This window comes from Thalassophryne amazonica, chromosome 4, assembly GCF_902500255.1.
Source record: "Thalassophryne amazonica chromosome 4, fThaAma1.1, whole genome shotgun sequence".
NCBI lineage: Eukaryota > Metazoa > Chordata > Actinopteri > Batrachoidiformes > Batrachoididae > Thalassophryne > Thalassophryne amazonica.
The window spans coordinates 19,693,271-19,718,957 of NC_047106.1; the positions used below are offsets into that span (position 1 = coordinate 19,693,271).

Consider the following 25,687-nt stretch of genomic DNA (forward strand, 5'->3'; position numbering starts at 1 on the left):
ACAGCATGTCTTTTTCCTGGTTCTCTCCCTCAGCCCCAACCAGTCCCAGCAGAAGACTGCCCCTCCCTGAGCCTGGTTCTGCTGGAGGTTTCTTCCTGTTAAAAGGGAGTTTTTCCTTCCCACTGTAGCCAAGTGCTTGCTCACAGGGGGTCGTTTTGACCGTTGGGGTTTTACATCATTATTGTATGGCCTTGCCTTACAATATAAAGCGCCTTGGGGCAACTGTTTGTTGTGATTTGGCGCTATATAAAAAAAAAATTGATTGATTGATTGATTGAGCGTTAGGGCGGTCTTCGCCAACAGAGGGGGTGAGGGAGAGGGGAGAGGAGATGGTTCAAACTGACAACTTTATTTCAGTTGTTGAAAATTAACATTCATGGAGTGTTTAATAATAAAAAATTTAAATGTCATGTAGGTATATTTAGATAATAGAAGAAATGTGGGATTGTTCTTTATTTTTCCATGTGTATTTTTTAATAATTTATTTAGGAGGCAGGGAGGATGTGAACAGAGACTTTGATGTTATGTTGCATACGAGTACACAGTGGATTCACGCTTATTATATTCGTAATATAAACAATCTATGTACCCCTCCTGGTCCGTGGTAAAATTGTCAAGCGTTGACCGGTCCGTGGTGATTAAAAGGTTGGGGACCACTGCCTCAGACCATCAGACTGTTAAAGTCCTCACTTAGGGGGAGGAGGAGTAAAGGTGCCCTGACACTTGCACAACTTTGATCTGCGCATTTGTATTCAGACTCAGACTCACTTTTATTGTCACTCGACCCTTACAGGCAGAATGAAATGCAGTTTCTCCAGGTCTCACTGTAGTTAACTGGGACAATTTTTTTTAACCTAAACTATTGTATAAACTTTTGCAATGTACACTATGTGCACCTCTGTGGCCATAGAATATATATACAAGGCACAGGGTCGGCAGCAGCAGCAGCGCTGTTGTATTAAAAGGTGACAATGTGCATGTAGTGCAATGTTCACAGTTTGGTGGTGGATGTTGAACTGTTCAACAGTCTGACAGCATTCGGGTAGAAGCTGTTTTTCAGTCTGGATGTTTTTGCCCGGATGCTGCGCAGCCTCCTTCAGAGGGAAGGGGTGTGAACAGACTGTGCGCAGGGTGGGTGGAGTCTCGGAGGATGTAGGTGGCTTTGTCTCTACATCTGGAGATGTAGATGTCCCCAGTGGGTGGTAAGCTGCATCCAATGGTCCTCTGTGCAGACTTAACCACCCGCTGCAGCGCTTTCTTCTCCGCCACCGTGCAGCCACCATACCACACAGGGAGGCAGCAGGACAGGACACTCTCCACTGCACAGCTGTAGAAGGCCCTGAGGACGTCTGTGTTCAGTCTGGCCCTTCCAAATTTCCTCAGAAAATAGAGACGTTGGTGGGCTTTCTTGATGACAGCCATGGTGTTGGTGTGCCAGGTGAGAGTGTTGGAGACGTGGACTCCAAGATACCTGATGGAGGAGACGATCTCCACCACTGCTCCGTTGATGTAGAGAGGGGAAGGGGGGTGGTGGGGGCTGACCTGCGGAAGTCAACAACTATCTCCTTGGTCTTCTGGGTGTTGAGGATGAGGTTGTTGTCTCCACACCACCGTGTCAGGTTCTTCACTTCTCGCCTGTACGCTGTCTCGTCCCCTTGGCTAATGAGCCCGATCACTGCTGTATCGTCTGCAAACTTAACAACAAGATTATTCTTGTGCTGCGAACTGCAGTCAAAGGTCATCAATGTGTACAGCAGTGGACTGAGTACACAACCCTGGGGTGAGCCAGTGTTCAGGATGATGGTGGAGGAGGTGGTGGTGTTGACACTCTGTGGCCTCCCAGTCAGGAAGTCCAGGATCCAGTTGCACAGTGCTGAGGGGGCTCCTAGTTCAGCCAGCTTGGAAACCAGTTTCTGTGGGATGATGGTGTTGAACGCAGAAGTGAAGTCCAGGAACAGAAGCCTTGCATAGGAGTCCTTGTTCTATGTGTGGGTGAGGGCCTGATGCACCACGGTGGAGATGGCATCAGCTGTGGACTGGTTTTGCCTGTTCTGGTGCTCATCTACAGTCACATCGATGGTCTGCTTCAGGCGCCTCAGCACCAGCCTCTCAAAGCACTTTGTGGTGATGGGGGTGAGTGCAACTGGCCTGAAATTGTTGAGGCAGGATGGTGCAGAGGTCTTTGGCACAGGGATTATCCTTGATGTCTTGAGGCACAGCGGAACTCTGGCTTGGGACAGAGAGGTGTTGAATATATCCGCCAGAACCTCAGACAGCTGGTGTGCACAGTCTTTAAGGACCCTCCCTGGTAGTCCGTCAGGGCCCGGGGCCTTTCAGGGGTTGATCCTCTGCAGCACGTTCCTCACCTCAACTGTAGTGATGTTGCTGACTGGGGGGGTCTGTGGGGGAGGGAGGGACTCGGGAGGGGGGTGGTGGTGGTGGTGGTGTTGGACACTTCAAAACACGCATAAAAGGCATTCGGAGTGTCCGGGAGCGCTGGGTCTGCAGAGCACTGTGCTACATTGTTTTTGTAGCCCGTGATGTATTTGATGCCCCGCCACATGCTCCATGGGTCATTGGATTGGAGGTGGCTTTGAACCTTGAGGGCATATGTGGATTTAGCTCTTTTTATTCAATCAATCAATCAATTTTTTTTTTTATATAGCGCCAAATCACAACAAACAGTTGCCCCAAGGCGCTTTATATTGTAAGGCAAGGCCATACAATAATGATGTAAAACCCCAACGGTCAAAACGACCCCCTGTGAGCAAGCACTTGGCTACAGTGGGAAGGAAAAACTCCCTTTTAACAGGAAGAAACCTCCAGCAGAACCAGGCTCAGGGAGGGGCAGTCTTCTGCTGGGACTGGTTGGGGCTGAGGGAGAGAACCAGGAAAAAGACATGCTGTGGAGGGGAGCAGAGATCGATCACTAATGATTAAATGCAGAGTGGTGCATACAGAGCAAAAAGAGAAAGAAACAGTGCATCATGGGAACCCCCCAGCAGTCTACGTCTATAGCAGCATAACTAAGGGATGGTTCAGGGTCACCTGATCCAGCCCTAACTATAAGCTTTAGCAAAAAGGAAAGTTTTAAGCCTAATCTTAAAAGTAGAGAGGGTGTCTGTCTCCCTGATCTGAATTGGGAGCTGGTTCCACAAGAGAGGAGCCTGAAAGCTGAAGGCTCTGCCTCCCATTCTACTCTTACAAACCCTAGGAACTACAAGTAAGCCTGCAGTCTGAGAGCGAAGTGCTCTATTGGGGTGATATGGTACTACGAGGTCCCTAAGATAAGATGGGACCTGATTATTCAAAACCTTATAAGTAAGAAGAAGAATTTTAAATTCTATTCTAGAATTAACAGGAAGCCAATGAAGAGAGGCCAATATGGGTGAGATATGCTCTCTCCTTCTAGTCCCCGTCAGCACTCTAGCTGCAGCATTTTGAATTAACTGAAGGCTTTTTAGGGAACTTTTAGGACAACCTGATAATAATGAATTACAATAGTCCAGCCTAGAGGAAATAAATGCATGAATTAGTTTTTCAGCATCACTCTGAGACAAGACCTTTCTGATTTTAGAGATATTGCGTAAATGCAAAAAAGCAGTCCTACATATTTGTTTAATATGCGCTTTGAATGACATATCCTGATCAAAAATGACTCCAAGATTTCTCACAGTATTACTAGAGGTCAGGGTAATGCCATCCAGAGTAAGGATCTGGTTAGACACCATGTTTCTAAGATTTGTGGGGCCAAGAACAATAACTTCAGTTTTATCTGAGTTTAAAAGCAGGAAATTAGAGGTCATCCATGTCTTTATGTCTGTAAGACAATCCTGCAGTTTAGCTAATTGGTGTGTGTCCTCTGGCTTCATGGATAGATAAAGCTGGGTATCATCTGCGTAACAATGAAAATTTAAGCAATACCGTCTAATAATACTGCCTAAGGGAAGCATATATAAAGTGAATAAAATTGGTCCTAGCACAGAACCTTGTGGAACTCCATAATTAACTTTAGTCTGTGAAGAAGATTCCCCATTTACATGAACAAATTGTAATCTATTAGACAAATATGATTCAAACCACCGCAGCGCAGTGCCTTTAATACCTATGGCATGCTCTAATCTCTGTAATAAAATTTTATGGTCAACAGTATCAAAAGCAGCACTGAGGTCTAACAGAACAAGCACAGAGATGAGTCCACTGTCCGAGGCCATAAGAAGATCATTTGTAACCTTCACTAATGCTGTTTCTGTACTATGATGAATTCTAAAACCTGACTGAAACTCTTCAAATAGACCATTCCTCTGCAGATGATCAGTTAGCTGTTTTACAACTACCCTTTCAAGAATTTTTGAGAGAAAAGGAAGGTTGGAGATTGGCCTATAATTAGCTAAGATAGCTGGGTCAAGTGATGGCTTTTTAAGTAATGGTTTAATTACTGCCACCTTAAAAGCCTGTGGTACATAGCCAACTAACAAAGATAGATTGATCATATTTAAGATCGAAGCATTAAATAATGGTAGGGCTTCCTTGAGCAGCCTGGTAGGAATGGGGTCTAATAAACATGTTGATGGTTTGGATGAAGTAACTAATGAAAATAACTCAGACAGAACAATCGGAGAGAAAGAGTCTAACCAAATACCGGCATCACTGAAAGCAGCCAAAGATAACGATACGTCTTTGGGATGGTTATGAGTAATTTTTTCTCTAATAGTTAAAATTTTGTTAGCAAAGAAAGTCATGAACTCATTACTAGTTAAAGATAATGGAATACTCAGCTCAATAGAGCTCTGACTCTTTGTCAGCCTGGCTACAGTGCTGAAAAGAAACCTGGGGTTGTTCTTATTTTCTTCAATTAGTGATGAGTAGAAAGATGTCCTAGCTTTACGGAGGGCTTTTTTATAGAGCAACAGACTCTTTTTCCAGGCTAAGTGAAGATCTTCTAAATTAGTGAGACGCCATTTCCTCTCCAACTTACGGGTTATCTGCTTTAAGCTACGAGTTTGAGAGTTATACCATGGAGTCAGACACTTCTGATTTAAAGCTCTCTTTTTCAGAGGAGCTACAGCATCCAAAGTTGTCTTCAATGAGGATGTAAAACTATTGACGAGATACTCTATCTCCCTTACAGAGCCTAGGTAGCCACTCTGCACCGTGTTGCCACATGGCATTAGAGAACACAAAGAAGGAATCATATCCTTAAACCTAGTTACAGCGCTTTCTGAAAGACTTCTAGTGTAATGAAACTTATTCCCTACTGCTGGGTAGTCCATCAGAGTAAATGTAAATGTTATTAAAAAATGATCAGACAGAAGGGAGTTTTCAGGGAATACTGTTAAGTCTTCTATTTCCATACCATAAGTCAGAACAAGATCTAAGATATGATTAAAGTGGTGGGTGGACTCATTTACTTTTTGAGCAAAGCCAATAGAGTCTAATAATAGATTAAATGCAGTGTTGAGGCTGTCATTCTCAGCATCTGTGTGGACGTTAAAATCGCCCACTATAATTATCTTATCTGAGCTAAGCACTAAGTCAGACAAAAGGTCTGAAAATTCACAGAGAAACTCACAGTAACGACCAGGTGGACGATAGATAATAACAAATAAAACTGGTTTTTGGGACTTCCAATTTGGATGGACAAGACTAAGAGACAAGCTTTCAAATGAATTAAAGCTGTGTCTGGGTTTTTGATTAATTAATAAGCTGGAATGGAAGATTGCTGCTAATCCACCGCCCCGGCCCGTGCTACGAGCATTCTGACAGTTAGTGTGACTCGGGGGTGTTGACTCATTTAAACTAACATATTCATCCTGCTGTAACCAGGTTTCTGTTAGGCAGAATAAATCAATATGTTGATCAATTATTATATCATTTACCAACAGGGACTTAGAAGAGAGAGACCTAATGTTTAATAGACCACATTTAACTGTTTTAGTCTGTGGTGCAGTAGAAGGTGCTATATTATTTTTTCTTTTTGAATTTTTATGCTTAAATAGATTTTTGCTGGTTATTGGTAGTCTGGGAGCAGGCACCGTCTCTACGGGGATGGGGTAATGAGGGGATGGCAGGGGGAGAGAAGCTGCAGAGAGGTGTGTAAGACTACAACTCTGCTTCCTGGTCCCAACCCTGGATAGTCACGGTTTGGAGGATTTAAGAAAATTAGCCAGATTTCTAGAAATGAGAGCTGCTCCATCCAAAGTGGGATGGATGCCGTCTCTCCTAACAAGACCAGGTTTTCCCCAGAAGCTTTGCCAATTATCTATGAAGCCCACCTCATTTTTTGGACACCACTCAGACAGCCAGCAATTCAAGGAGAACATGTGGCTAAACATGTCACTCCCGGTCTGATTGGGGAGGGGCCCAGAGAAAACTACAGAGTCCGACATTGTTTTTGCAAAGTTACACACCGATTTAATGTTAATTTTAGTGACCTCCGATTGGCGTAACCGAGTGTCATTACTGCCGACGTGAATTACAATCTTACCAAATTTACGCTTAGCCTTAACCAGCAGTTTCAAATTTCCTTCAATGTCGCCTGCTCTGGCCCCCGGAAGACAATTGACTATGGTTGCTGGTGTCGCTAACTTCACATTTCTCAAAACAGAGTCGCCAATAACCAGAGTTTGATCCTCGGCGGGTGTGTCGTCGAGTGGGGAAAAACGGTTAGAAATGTGAATGGGTTGGCGGTGTACACGGGGCTTCTGTTTAGGGCTACGCTTCCTCCTCACAGTCACCCAGTCGGCCTGCTTTCCCGGCTGCTCGGGATCTGCCAGGGGGGAACTAACGGCGGCTAAGCTACCTTGGTCCGCACCGACTACAGGGGCCTGGCTAGCTGTAGAATTTTCCACGGTGCGGAGCCGAGTCTCCAATTCGCCCAGCCTGGCCTCCAAAGCTACGAATAAGCTACACTTATTACAAGTACCATTACTGCTAAAGGAGGCCGAGGAATAACTAAACATTTCACACCCAGAGCAGAAAAGTGCGGGAGAGACAGGAGAAGCCGCCATGCTAAATCGGCTAAGAGCTAGTAGCTACGCTAAGCTAGCGGATTCCTAAAAACACGCAAAGTGAATAATGTGTAAATAATTTAGAGGTGATTCAGCAGAATGAGTGCTTTAGTTAAGGCACGTAAAGATTACACTGGGAAACAAATCGTAATCTAGATAACTAGATCAATCTAACTGCGCAGATTAAACAGCTAACAGATACAGAAAAACACCGCTGTGCTCCGGAACAGGAAGTGATACAATACCGCAGTGAGAGCCAACCACCAGTAGAGGCAAGCCACTGCTGACAGGTTCCTTCTGGCTGCTCTGAGTGCTGTTGCATCGCTGTCTTTGAATGCAGCATCACGAATTTTCAGCAGGGAGCGCACCTTTCCGGTCATCCAGGGTTTCTGGTTTGGCCTGATGGTGATGGTCTTGGAGGTGGTCACACTGTCTATGCAGCTCCGGATGTAGCAGTGCACAGTCGATGAGTATTCCTCCAGCTCCACAATGCTCCCTGTTGTTACAGCTGCTCTGAACATTTGCCAGTCGGTGGTCTCAAAGCAGTCTTGAAGCATGGACACAGCACCAGTTGGCCACACAAAGATAGATGGTCTTTGTGATGTGTCCCTGCTTTTCGACACTGGACTGTAAGCAGGAAGCATGAGGAGTGAGATGTGGTCTAAGGCGCCGAGATGGGGGCGGGGGGCTGCTCTGTAAGCTCCATGTATATTTGTATACACTTTGTCCAGCATGTTTTCCCCTCGTGTGGCGATGTTTACATGCTGGTGGAACTTGAGGAGAATATCTTGGAGGTTTACATGGTTGAAGTCCCCTGTTACTACATACAGCGCATCTGGATGTTTATTTTGATGCAAGCTGATGGAGTTATGTAGCTGCTTTATAGCGTCGTTAGCATTAGCTTGTGGAGGGACATAGACGGCCAAAATAAACAGTGCTGTAAATTCCCACGGCAGATAGTGAGGGCGGCATTTTACTGTAAGATATTCTACACCTTCAGAACAGTGTCTTTCCACCTCAGAACAGTTTGTGCACCAACCTTTGTTAATGTAGATGCACAGCCCTCCTCCTCTGGTTTTACCAGAGTGCTGCTGGTCTCTGTCCGCATGGAAGAGTATCTGCTCGTGTACCTCGAAGACAGAGTCCAGCATGTTGTTGTTGAGCCACGTCTCCGTTAGGACATAAAGACTGCAGCTCCGCATGTCCCGCTGACGTAATATCAGTCGTAGCAAGTCCATTCTGTTATCCAGCACACGGACGTTGGAGAGAAATAGTGACGGGATAGCGGGTCTTCCACCGTTAGCTTTTAGCTTGTTTAGCAGACCTCCGCATTTCCCCCGTTTTCGCCCGCGTGTGCAGCGCTTCCTCTTGGGAGGCCGGCTCCAGCTGCAACTCGCTCTCAGGATCATCAGTCTGCCCAGCGTTGCCTTTAGGTCCGGGTGGATTCGGACATGATGGCAGCTCGAGCAAATCTTTGGAGCTGTATCTTATGCTCGTTGCGTTACTCGGAACAGTAGTGCTGCTAACACCGCTAAAACTACTATTTTTACTAAGGACTACACCGGGAGCAAGAGAAGCAGCTGCGTCGATGCGCGCCACCATCTAAAAAAAAAGCACATCATCGTGACGATCTCACCCACTGTGTTCCCAGCTGGATGTCATGCTTTGTTCCGCTGGACGCTGCATATATAAAATAATTATTTTGCAGTGGCTTAATCATTTTCTGTACGAGTTGGCTGTTGAAAACACCTCTAATCACTTCTGGAATCACAGAGGGCTGTTCCAGCTGCAGCTTTTCTCACATGCGCGTGAGCTTGAGATGGGGAATACATTTGTGTATAAAAAGGTAATTATTTGTCATGTTTATATTGTAACAGCTTGGTAAAACAGTTGCATGTTCATTTGTTCTTGTGTGCAGCTGTAAAAGTATGTCTATGAGAGACTTAACATCTCGTTATAATCGTTCAGGCGAGCTGGGCTCTGATGCGGTACGCTGACACAATCAATCACACTCACGTAGTGTTGTTGACTTGTTTGCGTAATGTTCACGTGAAGTTCACGTAATTAATGCGTGATGGAGACTTTGAACATTTCAAAATTTTCTTTTTGTACTTGCACGAAGCTGCACACAGTTTACACCAGTTTACAATGACTTTGAGATGAGTTTACTCTTGTGCACGGCAGAGTGTGTGAAAGTGCGTGGATCAAAGTTTTGCAAGTGTCAGGGGGCCTTAACAGGAAGACAGAGGACGGGAAAGAGAGGAACAGTAGTATCCAGTAAACCAGTATTGATCAGTATGTCTGGAATTTATATTTGTGTATTTATATTTATATTTGCAAATTGTTTTTTACTTTCAGTTTTGACACTTTGTGTGCTTCTTACTCTGTGTGCTGCTATACAATGCTGCTGGAACCTCAATTTCTCTGAGGGAGTCTTCCCCCAAGGGATCAATAAAGGTCTGTCTAATCTAATGTCACAGCTGAGATAAGTCAACGTTTACAAGTTAAACACTTTCACCTGGACAGTGAAATTGATTAAACTGACTGAACTCATAAAGTGTATGACGTCATCATGAGGACCACACACATCTTGCTCACTCCAGAACAGTTGGTGGGGCTCTTTTGTTGTGCACCCATTACTTAACATTACTAGCGTTAGCCGTGTCATTAACTGGACAATGTTACCTGCATTAATTTCAGACTTATAGCTATACATCTGAAAGTATAACTACTACCAGTCATGGCCCTACTCTACAATCAATCAATTAATTTCTTTATATAGCGCCAAATCACAACAAACAGCTGCCCCAAGGCGCTTTATATTGTAAGGTAAGGCCATACAATAATTATGTAAAACCCCAACGGTCAAAACGACCCCCTGTGAGCAAGCACTTGGCTACAGTGGGAAGGAAAAACTCCCTTTTAACAGGAAGAAACCTCCAGCAGAACCAGGCTCAGGGAGTGGCAGTCTTCTGCTGGGACTGGTTGGGGCTGAGGGAGAGAACCAGGAAAAAGACATGCTGTGGAGGGGAGCAGAGATCGATCACTAATGATTAAATGCAGAGTGGTGCATACAGAGCAAAAGAGAAAGAAACAATGCATCATGGGAACCCCCCAGCAGTCTACGTCTATAGCAGCATAACTAAGGGATGGTTCAGGGTCACCTGATCCCGCCCTAACTATAAGCTTTAGCAAAAAGGAAAGTTTTAAGCCTAATCTTAAAAGTAGAGAGGGTGTCTGTCTCCCTGATCTGAATTGGGAGCTGGTTCCACAGGAGAGGAGCCTGAAAGCTGAAGGCTCTGCCTCCCATTCTACTCTTACAAACCCTAGGAACTACAAGTAAGCCTGCAGGCTGAGAGCGAAGCACTCTATTGGGGTGATATGGTACTACGAGGTCCCTAAGATAAGATGGGACCTGATTATTCAAAACCTTATAAGTAAGAAGAAGAATTTTAAATTCTATTCTAGAATTAACAGGAAGCCAATGAAGAGAGGCCAATATGGGTGAGATATGCTCTCTCCTTCTAGTCCCCGTCAGTACTCTAGTTGCAGCATTTTGAATTAACTGAAGGCTTTTTAGGGAACTTTTAGGACAACCTGATAATAATGAATTACAATAGTCCAGCCTAGAGGAAATAAATGCATGAATTAGTTTTTCAGCATCACTCTGAGACAAGACCTTTCTGATTTTAGAGATATTGCGTAAATGCAAAAAAGCAGTCCTACATATTTGTTTAATATGCGCTTTGAATGACATATCCTGATCAAAAATGACTCCAAGATTTCTCACAGTATTACTAGAGCTCAGGGTAATGCCATCCAGAGTAAGGATCTGGTTAGACACCATGTTTCTAAGATTTGTGGGGCCAAGTACAATAACTTCAGTTTTATCTGAGTTTAAAAGCAGGAAATTAGAGGTCATCCATGTCTTTATGTCTGTAAGACAATCCTGCAGTTTAGCTAATTGGTGTGTGTCCTCTGGCTTCATGGATAGATAAAGCTGGGTATCATCTGCGTAACAATGAAAATTTAAGCAATACCGTCTAATAATACTGCCTAAGGGAAGCATGTATAAAGTGAATAAAATTGGTCCTAGCACAGAACCTTGTGGAACTCCATAATTAACTTTAGTCTGTGAAGAAGATTCCCCATTTACATGAACAAACTGTAATCTATTAGACAAATATGATTCAAACCACTGCAGCGCAGTGCCTTTAATACCTATGGCATGCTCTAATCTCTGTAATAAAATTTTATGGTCAACAGTATCAAAAGCAGCACTGAGGTCTAACAGAACAAGCACAGAGATGAGTCCACTGTCCGAGGCCATAAGAAGATCATTTGTAACCTTCACTAATGCTGTTTCTGTACTATGATGAATTCTAAAACCTGACTGAAACTCTTCAAATAGACCATTCCTCTGCAGATGATCAGTTAGCTGTTTTACAACTACCCTTTCAAGAATTTTTGAGAGAAAAGGAAGGTTGGAGATTGGCCTATAATTAGCTAAGATAGCTGGGTCAAGTGATGGCTTTTTAAGTAATGGTTTAATTACTGCCACCTTAAAAGCCTGTGGTACATAGCCAACTAACAAAGATAGATTGATCATATTTAAGATCGAAGCATTAAATAATGGTAGGGCTTCCTTGAGCAGCCTGGTAGGAATGGGGTCTAATAAACATGTTGATGGTTTGGATGAAGTAACTAATGAAAATAACTCAGACAGAACAATCGGAGAGAAAGAGTCTAACCAAAAACCGGCATCACTGAAAGCAGCCAAAGATAACGATACGTCTTTGGGATGGTTATGAGTAATTTTTTCTCTAATAGTTAAAATTTTGTTAGCAAAGAAAGTCATGAAGTCATTACTAGTTAAAGTTAATGGAATACTCAGCTCAACAGAGCTCTGACTCTTTGTCAGCCTGGCTACAGTGCTGAAAAGAAACCTGGGGTTGTTCTTATTTTCTTCAATTAGTGATGAGTAGAAAGATGTCCTAGCTTTACGGAGGGCTTTTTTATAGAGCAACAGACTCTTTTTCCAGGCTAAGTGAAGATCTTCTAAATTAGTGAGACGCCATTTCCTCTCCAACTTACGGGTTATCTGCTTTAAGCTACGAGTTTGTGAGTTATACCACGGAGTCAGGCACTTCTGATTTAAAGCTCTCTTTTTCAGAGGAGCTACAGCATCCAAAGTTGTCTTCAATGAGGATGTAAAACTATTGACGAGATACTCTATCTCACTTACAGAGTTTAGGTAGCTACTCTGCACTGTGTTGGTATATGGCATTAGAGAACATAAAGAAGGAATCATATCCTTAAACCTAGTTACAGCGCTTTCTGAAAGACTTCTAGTGTAATGAAACTTATTCCCCACTGCTGGGTAGTCCATCAGAGTAAATGTAAATGTTATTAAGAAATGATCAGACAGAAGGGAGTTTTCAGGGAATACTGTTAAGTCTTCTATTTCCATACCATAAGTCAGAATAAGATCTAAGATATGATTAAAGTGGTGGGTGGACTCATTTACTTTTTGAGCAAAGCCAATAGAGTCTAATAATAGATTAAATGCAGTGTTGAGGCTGTCATTCTCAGCATCTGTGTGGATGTTAAAATCGCCCACTATAATTATCTTATCTGAGCTAAGCACTAAGTCAGACAAAAGGTCTGAAAATTCACAGAGAAACTCACAGTAACGACCAGGTGGACGATAGATAATAACAAATAAAACTGGTTTTTGGGACTTCCAATTTGGATGGACAAGACTAAGAGTCAAGCTTTCAAATGAATTAAAGCTCTGTCTGGGTTTTTGATTAATTAATAAGCTGGAATGGAAGATTGCTGCTAATCCTCCGCCCCGGCCCGTGCTACGAGCATTCTGACAGTTAGTGTGACTCGGGGGTGTTGACTCATTTAAACTAACATATTCATCCTGCTGTAACCAGGTTTCTGTATGGCAGAATAAATCAATATGTTGATCAATTATTATATCATTTACCAACAGGGACTTAGAAAAGAGAGACCTAATGTTTAATAGACCACATTTAACTGTTTTAGTCTGTGGTGCAGTTGAAGGTGCTATATTATTTTTTCTTTTTGAATTTTTATGCTTAAATAGATTTTTGCTGGTTATTGGTAGTCTGGGAGCAGGCACCGTCTCTACGGGGATGGGGTAATGAGGGGATGGCAGCGGGAGAGAAGCTGCAGAGAGGTGTGTAACACTACAACTCTGCTTCCTGGTCCCAACCCTGGATAGTCACGGTTTGGAGGATTTAAGAAAATTGGCCAGATTTCTAGAAATGAGAGCTGCTCCATCCAAAGTGGGATGGATGCCGTCTCTCCTAACAAGACCAGGTTTTCCCCAGAAGCTTTGCCAATTATCTATGAAGCCCACCTCATTTTTTGGACACCACTCAGACAGCCAGCAATTCAAGGAGAACATGCGGCTAAACATGTCACTCCCGGTCTGATTGGGGAGGGGCCCAGAGAAAACTACAGAGTCCGACACTGTTTTTGCAAAGTTACACACCGATTTAATGTTAATTTTAGTGACCTCCGATTGGAGTAACCGGGTGTCATTACTGCCGACGTGAATTACAATCTTACCAAATTTACGCTTAGCCTTAGCCAGCAGTTTCAAATTTCCTTCAATGTCGCCTGCTCTGGCCCCCGGAAGACAATTGACTATGGTTGCTGGTGTCGCTAACTTCACATTTCTCAAAACAGAGTCGCCAATAACCAGAGTTTGATCCTCGGCGGGTGTGTCGTCGAGTGGGGAAAAACGGTTAGAGATGTGAACGGGTTGGCGGTGTACACGGGGCTTCTGTTTAGAACTACGCTTCCTCCTCACAGTCACCCAGTCGGCCTGCTTTCCCGGCTGCTCGGGATCTGCCAGGGGGTAACTAACGGCAGCTAAGCTACCTTGGTCCGCACCGACTACAGGGGCCTGGCTAGCTGTAGAATTTTCCACGGTGCGGAGCTGAGTCTCCAATTCGCCCAGCCTGGCCTCCAAAGCTACGAATAAGCTACACTTATTACAAGTACCGTTACTGCTAAAGGAGGCCGAGGAATAACTAAACATTTCACACCCAGAGCAGAAAAGTGCAGGAGAGACAGGAGAAGCCGCCATGCTAAATCGGCTAAGAGCTAGTAGCTACGCTAAGCTAGCGGATTCCTAAAAACACGCAAAGTGAATAATGTGTAAATAATTTAGAGGTGATTCAGCAGAAGGAGTGCTTTAGTTAAGGCACGTAAAGATTACACTGGGAAACAAATCGTAATCTAGATAACTAGATCAATCTAACTGCGCAGATTAAACAGCTAACAGATACAGAAAAACACCGCTGTGCTCCGGAACAGGAAGTGATACAATACCGCAGTGAGAGCCAACCACCAGTACAGTCACTGGATGACTCGGATCTACAGAGGGTGCAAATGTGACCCTCATTCAATCAACCAAGTTTGGACCAAACTGGATAACAGTACCGCTGCATCCCTGTACTACCCCTACAAACGGGTTTAACGAACTGTTTGGATCTGCACATTTATTCAGAATGGACCTATAACTGAATGGCTTCTACTTGGGAATTTCTTCTGTGTAAAAAGATTTTATTGTTTGATCAAAGGGTCAGTCAAAGGGCAAAGTGATTTGATTTTGAGACTCTTCAGTTAAAAGTCAAGATCACATTCTAGCCCAAGGGAATAATCATGTTGAGGAATTGGTCTGAGTTACACATATCAATTTGCATTAATTGGTGTCAGACATCTAAGATGCGGGTGTTGCACTTCGAGTGCCCACTCTAGTTTTTAAGGAACTTCAGACTAGCATTCAGACTAAGTGTGTTCTCATCAGAATTGTTAGAAGAAAACCTATAATACCAACCTCTGGCATCAAAAAACTCTTCATCAGAGCTGTCCACTGATTCTTGTGCAATATTCTGAAGACACCAATGGGTGGCGCTGTGCTTTCGTGATGACCCTATGGGTGACACACACACAAAAAAAAAACAGGACAAGCAACAGTCAGGATCATTGCTGTTATTTACAAAACTCAAATCAGAACAACCTGAGGGGCTGACATTTTGAAAGATTTCTTTTGGCCTTTCAGTTGGCAGCTCTAGAATAGTGGATTACAAGCAGAGAATTAATAACCAGGTGGTGAGAGCAGGTCTTCTGGATACCACAGCAGGTGGAAAGACATACATTGACTTTCCACTGAGCAGGTTTCTAACATGTGAGTGTCTCAGCGTGGCAGCCACCTGAAGGTTTATGACCTTCTAACACAAAACCTTCAGTAAGAATAGAATCTGTGCTTTTTATTTGTTGACTGTGATGGAGCGATGCATTAGCTCAGGCAGAATACTGTGGAATGTGGTTGCATTATCTGACTGTTGTGATCAGTCTCATTCATATGACAGACAGGCTAGTCCATCCCTTCTGATTTCTGAATGGGTTAACTCAAAACTAATGAATGCCATCTCCTTCAACTCACAAGATGAAAAAGGCATATAATGATGACAACAGCATAAAAATCTGTTGAATTTTAATGCAAGAGATCCACAAAAAAAAGTTTTGTTTCGCCTATGCAATATCCCGATGTTTCTGCCACTTGCTGGATAAGGAGTAGATGCTTGCTTGATGATGACTATGAGCTGGTCGTCAATGACAGACAGACTGTTACAGCAAAGACATTTACCATATTTTCCAGATTATAAATCCCACCAGACTATTAAATCACACCTGGTGTAAAAAATAAACCTTGTGAAGAATAATTCACCTTTTTTTCTGTATATGAAACTCATTTTGTAACAGTGTTTCTCTGGTTGTCAGTTTAACAGTGACAAGAACTCTGTCGCACAGGTGCACACCACAGCCTGTGCTGTTACTTAATCCTCTGGGGCCGACGCCGTCGTATATGACGGCTAAGACCAAGCTTTACTAAATTATAAATAACTTTTTAATGTTATGAGATAGAAACTTACTCTTTTTTTGCTGAAAAGTTAACTCCGCAGACTTTCGAGCCAGCCGTCGGCCATCTTTGTACTCTTCGTAGAAGCTGTGTGATGACGTGCGCAATGTGAGTGTCCAATCGGAATTAGTTCACCGTCACATTGTTTTCCAAAATCCAATCGTAGGGCAGATTTACCTCACGTGAAAAGCCAAAGATCATTTTCAGGAGTGATATGTTACCAGTTGGCCTGTTTGAATAACCCCTGGGTGCTCCAATGAGTACATACTATTAGTACATACTCAGTGTGCCCTGCACCATTACGCACAGCGATCAGTGAAAGCAGGAGCAGATGAAGAGCCTCTGATGACAATCTCATGTGCTCAAACAAAGAGTGTGTAACTATCAGGATTGCTCCACTAGTTTGCATGTGAATGTTACTGGATAACTCTGTTGCTTTCTCTGTGTAAAGCACTGTTTACCATATCAATGGACAACAAAACGCATAGACCATTTTGTATATATTGTTCAAAATGTGCATTTATGTTTATTGTTTGAACCTTTTTGTTGTGCAGTCTTTCACACAAGACCTCAAATTACATTTATAAAGTGTCAAAACAGTTGTTTATTATAGTTTGCTGTGTGTTTTGAATAAATGTGTATGGAAAATTATTTTTCACATTATTTTTTCCTTGCCTATTTTTGATTGTAAACCTTTATTACACTTATAAAACACAACAAAAACATATATATTCTGAAAGCACTGGTTGTCCTGAAAAAAGAGACATAAAACTTGACTGTGGGCTGCAGGGAGAGCTCTTAACAGCAATAATAAAACATTTATGGGTGATTCTTAGACTACGGGCACTTATTGTGTCCTTTGATCATATTGTATGAAAAACAGAAAAAAGGGGAAATTTCACACTTTTATAGTTATCTTTACAATGAAAGTGTTTTAAGAAATTTGTTCTAGTAGTCTATGATGACTTTTTCACCTTTTATCAGCATCATTATATGCAAATATTGCCGTTTTGTGCTTGTCCCACACCCAGACTTTTGATCTTCAATGATAAAAATGAATGGTAAAAAAAAACGTTTTTTCTAATGTTTTAAAATATCTCTGAATAAAATATCAGTAAAATAATGAAAACATAATTGGGGTATTCAATGTCATACAACTGTTGTGATTTTTTTAAACAAAATGTAGTTGTCCCACACTATTGCCGTAATTTCCACCACAACACTGTAATGTCCCTTTAAATAGTTTGTATGAAAGATTGTTTGGGTAGTTTCTATGGAGATAAACAGTGACATCAGAGCACATGTATATAGCGACAAATCACAACAAACAGTTGCCCCAAGGCGCTTTATATTGTAAGGCAATGGTGTGGTGGAAATTACATTTAGAAGGCCAATAGTGCCCGTAGTTAAAGAATCACCCTTATGCCAGGCGAGTGAACTGTCCAAAAAATGCCCTCGGACCCCAGAGGGTTAACGTAAGTTAATTAACACAACATTGTAAGTTACTTAACATAACTTTTAAATTTAAAAAAGTAAGGAACATGGACAAATAATTGTGCGATGGAGAACATAGATGTTATTTGACAGATTTTGGAAAAAAGAAATTGTCAGATAGATGACTGCTTACCCACAGCGCTGGAAATACTACAATAAAAGCATGAATCCATTTTATTTATTTATTAATTTTTTTTGGCTCCTGAATTTGGGATTTTTGAGCAATGGTGTATTGTACTTTTACTACTGTTGTTCATTCTTTTATTATTGGGATTTATTTTATTGAGTGCTTGGATTCCTGGGAAGGCTCAATAGAAATGACTAATATTTTTTTTAATAATAACGTAACAAACGCGATCTTACACAGAACCTCCAGAAAATACAGTACTCATTCAGAGAAGTAACCATTTCTGTGCTGCTGATAAATTAAAAGATAAATCTGCAGCAAGGTCAGCTGAGACTTTCATGCCTCATCTAACCTCATTAGTTGAAAATTTAATAACACATTCCAATTTTCAGTTACAATAACACTCTGGAAATGTTATACAGCAGTAACTAGATATCTTTCAGAAACTGGTTATCAAAATATGAACTTTATTGTGGAGAATACACAAATATGTAATTGACTGTTTCGGCCCCATCAGCTGAGGCCACCTGCACAAAATCTGTTTTATAATTTCCAAATAACCACTTAATGAAAGTGGCAAAGACGAGCACGATGGCGGTGAGTCATCATCACTCGGGTCAGGATGCTTTCAGCTAAATGAAAGCACGCAAATCCTCCCAACGCAACAAATGTTCCCCAGTTAGCTGCACAACTTTTGGAAAACAGAGAGGCACTAACTCACTAAGTGCGCACTCGCCTGCCAAGTCCAACAACGAGACACAACCTCACTTCCAGAGGTAACAATCATGCAGCGAGGCACTGGAACAAGCCCTATGCTTTAGAGGAACCAAAGTAAACTGCTCAGTACTCGTATGTTTCTCAAAAGCTTTACGTTGAAGAAAGGCAACACGAGGTTGTTTGTGATTGATCCCCTCCTTTCATCGCATTGTATTACACACTCAGAGCTGCATTGGCTCAGAAGCTTGCGGCGGTCTGAAATCATGGACTGACAGCTTTGTATTTGTCACTCACATGCAGGTTGGCTGCACTGACCCATTCACGCATGAGAGCTACAGCACCCATTTACAAAATCCACAGACAAGTGTTCTAACTCGTACAGACAGACCCGTACAGGACGGACTTCAGCGGGCTGCTTTTAGTCTACAGATAGCCCATGTCACACCTTGATGCTGACAGACGTCGTAATACGGCAAGTTTTGGGCATGCACTACATTTTTGACGTATGCCAACATACAGTATTGTTCAGAATAATAGTAGTGCTATGTGACTAAAAAGATTAATCCAGGTTTTGAGTATATTTCTTATTGTTACATGGGAAACAAGGTACCAGTAGATTCAGTAGATCCTCACAAATCCACCAAGACCAAGCATTCATGATATGCACACTCTTAAGGCTATGAAAATTGGGCTATTAGTAAAAAAAAGTAGAAAAGGGGGTGTTCACAATAATAGTAGCGTGGCATTCAATCAGTGAGTTTGTCAGTTGTGTGGAACAAACAGGTGTGAATCAGGTGTCCCCTATGTAGGGATGAAGCCAGCACCTGTTGAACATGCTTTTCTCTTTGAAAACCTGAGGAAAATGGGACATTCAAGACATTGTTCAGAAGAACAGCGTAGTTTGATTAAAAACTTGATTGGAGAGGGAAAAACGTATATGCAGTTGCAAAAAATTATAGGCTGTTCATCTACAATTATTTCCAATGCTTTAAAATGGACAAAAAAAAAAAAAAAAAAAAACAGATGCGTGGAAGAAAATGGAAAACAACCATCAAAATGGATAGAAGAATAACCAGAATGGCAAAGGCTCATCCATTGATCAGCTCCAGGATGATCAAAAACAGTCTCTAAGTGCTGTGACAGTTAGAAGACGCCTGTGTGAAGCTAATTTATTTGCAAGAATCCCCCACAAAGTCCCTCTGTTAAATAAAAGACATGTGCAGAAGAGGTTACAATTTGCCAAAGAACACATCAACTGGCCTAAAGAGAAATGGAGGAATATTTTCAATCAATCAATCAATTTTTTTATATAGCGCCAAATCACAACAAACAGTTGCCCCAAGGCGCTTTATATTGTAAGGCAAGGCCATACAATAATTATGTAAAACCCCAACGGTCAAAACGACCCCCTGTGAGCAAGCACTTGGCTACAGTGGGAAGGAAAAACTCCCTTTGAACAGGAAGAAACCTCCAGCAGAACCAGGCTACAGAGTCCGACATTGTTTTTGCAAAGTTACACACTAATTTAATGTTAATTTTAGTGACCTCCGATTGGCGTAACCGGGTGTCATTACTGCCGACGTGAATTACAATCTTACCAAATTTACGCTTAGCCTTAGCCAGCAGTTTCAAATTTCCTTCAATGTCGCCTGCTCTGGCCCCCGGAAGACAACTGACTATGGTTGCTGGTGTCGCTAACTTCACATTTCTCAAAACAGAGTCGCCAATAACCAGAGTTTGATCCTCGGCGGGTGTGTCGTCAAGTGGGGAAAAACGGTTAGAGATGTGAACGGGTTGGCGGTGTACACGGGGCTTCTGTTTAGGGCTACGCTTCTTCCTCACAGTCACCCAGTCGGCCTGCTTTCCCGGCTGCTCGGGATCTGCCAGGGGGTAACTAACGGCAGCTAAGCTACCTTGGTCCGCACCGACTACAGGGGCCTGGCTAGCTGTAGAATTTTCCACGGTGCGGAGCCGAGTCTCCAATTCGCCCAGCCTGGCCTCCAAAGCTACGAATAAGCTACACTTATTACAAGTACCATTACTGCTAAAGGAGGCCGAGGAATAACTAAACATTTCACACCCAGAGCAGAAAAGTGCAGGAGAGACAGGAGAAGCCGCCATGCTAAATCGGCTAAGAGCTAGTAGCTATGCTAAGCTAGCGGATTCCTAAAACACGCAAAGTGAATAATGTGTAAATAATTTAGAGGTGATTCAGCAGAAGGAGTGCTTTAGTTAAGGCACGTAAAGATTACACTGGGAAACAAATCGTAATCTAGATAACTTGTTGTGTGGGCCGCTGAAGAGGAGGTACTGCTGGCCCACCACCACCAGAGGGCGCCCTGCCTGGAGTGCGGGCTCCAGGCACCAGAGGGCGCTGCCGCATCATGGGAGTAGCCTGGGTGACAGCTGTCACCCATCACCAGACACAGCTGTTCTACTCAGCACCAAGGTATATCAGGAGGACGGCGTCTCCACCTCAGTGCCGAGATATCGCCTAAGACCAAGGTAGTATTCTCTGCAGGTACACATTGCATTATCAACTAAAACCTTGTTTTCAGGACTGGTGACTACTAAACACCTCATTTTGGGATAAGTACTCACCTTCCTGCTATTCTTGCCAAGAGGTGGAGGCGGCTTCTCCCCTCTCTGTTACGGGGTGCGTTCATCCACTCCTGTGTGTTGTTGCTCTCTCCTGCCAGCAGTACCGGATCCGACGAGCGGAGGCAGTGGCCACCTGGGAATTCGGGACTTGGCGGTTCCAGTATTTCCAGGGTTCGGTGGCAGAGGAGATCTGGGTGGTTCCGGTTCGACTGAGACAGACGTCTCCTACCTTCGAGCCTGCCCACACGACACCAACGGATTCGACCCCAAATTGTGTTTGTTGTATTACTCGTGCTGGTTTCTGTAGTAAATCTTGTTATTTACTCTCTCCATTGTCCGTTCATTGCGCCCCCTGTTGTGGGTCCGTGTTCCTACACTTTCACAGCAGGATATCTCGGCCAGCGTCATGGATCCCGAGGGGCGTCAACCGGCTGTTGAACGGCCAATGGAAGACCAAGGCGCGGCGGAGGCTTCGGGAGGGGTAATCGGTGAGTTGCAGCGGATCCTCACCGCTTTCACCTCTCGGATCGACTTAATGACCGAGCAGCACGTTCTCCTAAACCGCAGGGTGGAGGCTCTCGCCGCACAAGTGGAGGCGCGCCCTTCGGGCGCCGCTGCGGCTCTCCCTCCCGAGGACACTGCGTGCGAAAGTAACGTTCCACTGGTCGTTCAACGGTCCCTCCCTCCGTCCCCAGAAGCATACATAAGCCCTCCAGAACCGTACGGAGGCTGTGTGGAGACGTGCGCGGACTTTCTTATGCAGTGTTCGCTCGTCTTCGCTCAGCGTCCCGTGATGTACGCGACTGATGCTAGCAAAGTAGCTTATGTGATAAATCTGCTTCGCGGGGAGGCACGCGCTTGGGCTACAGCGCTCTGGGAGCAGAACTCACGGCTCCTTCGTTCATACGATGGGTTTGTACGGGAGCTCAGAACGGTGTTCGATCATCCCAACAGAGGAGAGTCCGCTTCAACCGCACTACTGTCCATACGACAGGGACGTCGGAGCGCAGCTGCCTATGCAGTCGCCTTCCGCATCGCGGCGGCGAGATCCGGCTGGAATAGCACTGCCCTCCGCGCTGCCTTTGTAAACGGACTGTCTCTGGTCCTAAAAGAGCACCTGGTGGCTAAGGACGAACCGCGGGATTTAGATGGGCTCATCGATCTAGTCATACGACTCGACAACCGGTTAGAAGAACGCCGTCGGGAACGAGGCGAAGGGCGTGGCCAAGCACGCGTCGTCCCTCTCCCTTCCGGGTCCGATCGAGCTCCGCCCTCCCCACGCTCCTCTGTTCCTGCGCTCCGTGCGCCTATGGCTCCCCCTGCTGACGAAGCTATGGACACGAGCAGGGCAACATTTAGGGCACCTGGAGCACAAAGGAGGCGGGCCCACGGAGCTTGTTATGTTTGTGGCTCGAGTGAGCACATGGCAAACGACTGCCCCGAGCGGTTAAACTCCAACGCCCGCCCCTAGAGACTGGGCCAGGGGTGGGCCAAAACATTCACGTGGGACACACCCACATTGCTACACGACTCCCAGTCACGATCCTTTATGAGGATTCAACCCTGAAGGCCCCAGCACTGGTGGACACGAGCTCTGAGGGGAATCTGCTTGACAGTAGATGGGCCAGGGAGATAGGGCTCCCTCTGGTGGCTCTTACCTCGCCTGTGCAGGTTCGGGCGCTAGATGGCTCCCTACTCCCACCAATCACACATAAGACACCTCCAGTAACTCTGGTGGTGTCAGGTAACCACCGGGAGGTGGTCGAGTTCTTCGTGACTCAGGCCACCTCCCGTGTGGTTTTAGGGTTTCCATGGATGCTAAAGCACAATCCCCGGATTGATTGGCCGTCCGGGGTGGTGGTTCAGTGGAGCGAAACCTGCCATCGGGAGTGTCTAGGTTCCTCGGTTCCTCCCGGCTCCCAAGCTAAGGAGGAGGTCCGAGTCCCGCCCAATCTGAAGGCGGTGCCAGCGGAGTACCGTGACCTCGCTGATGTGTTCAGCAAGGATCTGGCTCTCACGCTTCCTCCTCACCGCCCATACGATTGTGCCATTGATTTGGTTCCAGGCAGTGAGTTTCCGTCCAGTAGGCTGTACAACCTCTCACGGCCGGAGCGTGAATCAATGGAGACCTACATCCGGGACTCATTAGCGGCCGGGTTGATCCGGAATTCCACCTCTCCGATGGGTGCTGGTTTCTTTTTTGTGGGTAAAAAGGATGGCGGGCTTCGTCCATGCATTGATTATAGGGGGTTGAACGAAATCACGGTTCGCAATCGATACCCGTTGCCCCTGTTGGATTCGGTGTTCACCCCCTTGCATGGAGCCAATATCTTCACCAAACTTGATCTTAGGAATGCCTATCATTTGGTTCGGATCCGGAAGGGAGACGAATGGAAGACGGCATTTAACACCCCGTTGGGCCATTTTGAGTACCTGGTCATGCCGTTCGGTCTCACTAACGCTCCCGCGACCTTCCAAGCATTGGTAAACGATGTCCTGCGGGACTTCCTGCACCGGTTCGTCTTCGTGTATCTGGACGATATACTCATCTTTTCCCCGGATCCTGAGACTCATGTCCGGCATGTCCGTCAGGTCCTGCAGCGGTTGTTGGAGAACCGCCTGTTTGTGAAGGGCGAGAAGTGTGAGTTCCACCGCACTTCTTTGTCCTTCCTGGGGTTTATCATCTCCTCTAACTCCGTCGCCCCGGACCCGGCCAAGGTTGCGGCGGTGAGAGATTGGCCCCAACCTACAAGCCGTAGGAAGCTGCAACAGTTCCTCGGTTTTGCTAATTTTTATAGGAGGTTCATTAAGGGCTACAGTCAGGTAGTTAGCCCCCTGACAGCCCTGACCTCTCCAAAAGTTCCCTTCACCTGGTCGGACCGGTGCGAGGCCGCGTTCAAGGAGTTGAAACGGCGCTTCTCGTCTGCACCAGTTCTGGTGCAGCCCGATCCTAGCCGCCAGTTAGTGGTTGAAGTGGATGCCTCGGACTCAGGGATAGGAGCGGTGCTCTCCCAGAGCGGGAAGACCGATAAGGTCCTTCACCCGTGTGCCTATTTTTCTCGCAGGTTGACCCCCGCTGAACGGAATTATGACGTCGGCAATCGGGAACTCCTTGCTGTGAAAGAGGCCCTCGAAGAGTGGAGACATCTGTTGGAGGGAACAGCCGTGCCATTCACGGTTTTCACTGACCATCGGAACCTGGAGTACATCAGAACCGCCAAGCGTCTGAACCCCAGGCAAGCCCGCTGGTCACTGTTCTTTGGCCGTTTTGACTTCCGGATTACCTACCGTCCCGGGACCAAGAATCAGAGATCGGATGCATTGTCCCGGGTGCACGAAGATGAGGTCAAAACGGAACCGTCGGATCCCCCGGATCCCATCATCCCGGAGTCCGCTATCGTGGCCGCCCTCACCTGGGACGTAGAGAAGACCGTCCGGGAGGCCCTGACCCGTGTCCCGGACCCCGGAAACGGACCAAAAAACAGACTATACGTCCCACCAGAGGCTAGAGCTGCAGTCCTGGACTTCTGTCACGGTTCTAAGCTCTCCTGTCACCCAGGGGTGCGAAGGACCGTGGCAGTCGTCCGGCAACGCTTCTGGTGGGCATCCCTGGAGACCGACGTCCGGGACTACGTCCAGGCCTGTACCACCTGCGCCAGGGGCAAGGCCGATCATAGGAAGACCTCAGGGCAGCTACAGCCATTGCCCGTGCCTCATCGCCCCTGGTCCCACATCGGCCTGGACTTCGTCACGGGTCTCCCGCCGTCCCAGGGAAACACCGTCGTCTTCACGATAGTGGACCGTTTCTCCAAGGCGGCCCACTTCGTGGCCCTCCCGAAGCTCCCTACGGCCCAGGAGACAGCGGACCTCCTGGTCCACCACGTCGTCCGTCTGCATGGCATACCATCAGACATCGTCTCCGATCGCGGTCCCCAGTTCACCTCACATGTCTGGAGGAGCTTCTGCCGGGAACTGGGGGCCACGGTCAGCCTCTCGTCTGGGTACCACCCCCAGACCAACGGGCAGGCAGAGCGGGCGAATCAAGAACTGGAGCAGACACTTCGCTGTGTGACAGCCGCGCACCCGACGGCCTGGAGTACCCACCTGGCCTGGATCGAGTACGCCCACAACAGCCAAGTGTCATCAGCCACCGGCCTCTCCCCGTTTGAGGTGTGCTTGGGGTATCAGCCCCCCTTGTTTCCGGTGGTAGAGGGAGAGGTCGGTGTGCCCTCGGTCCAGGCCCACCTACGGAAGTGCCGTCGGGTGTGGCGGGCCGCTCGCTCTGCCTTGTTGCAGGCCCGGACGAGGGCGAAGAGACATGCAGACCGGCGGCGAGCCCCGGCCCCCAAGTATCGTCCTGGGCAGGAGGTCTGGTTGTCCACGAAGGACGTTCCCCTACAGGTTGATTCGCCCAAACTGCAAGACCGGTACATCGGACCTTATAAGATCCTCAAGGTCATCAACCCCGCCGCAGTGAGGCTCCAGCTTCCGGCCTCACTGCGGATCCATCCAGTCTTCCATGTTTCCCGGATCAAGCCTCTTCACACCTCACCCCTCTGCACCCCGGGTCCGGCGCCGCCTCCTGCCCGGATCATCGACGGAGCACCGGCTTGGACTGTCCGCCGGCTTCTTGACGTCCGTCGGATGGGCCGGGGTTTTCAGTATCTGGTGGACTGGGAGGGGTACGGCCCCGAGGAGCGCTCCTGGGTGAGGAAGGGCTTCATCCTGGACCCGGCCCTCCTGGCCGACTTCTACCGACGCCACCCGGACAAG

The 25,687-nt window shown here is 45.8% G+C and overlaps 1 protein-coding gene across 2 annotated transcripts in view; it reads right to left on the reverse strand.

Moving 5' to 3' along the window:
- Positions 1-25,687, reverse strand: part of LOC117509471 (membrane-associated phosphatidylinositol transfer protein 3-like) — a 451,299-nt gene that overhangs the window by 307,212 nt on the left and 118,400 nt on the right. For both annotated transcript variants that reach the window (XM_034169173.1, XM_034169171.1), the window contains exon 2: positions 14,890-14,985. In XM_034169173.1, the coding sequence (XP_034025064.1) occupies positions 14,890-14,985 (96 nt within the window). The remainder of the gene's footprint in view (positions 1-14,889; positions 14,986-25,687) is intronic.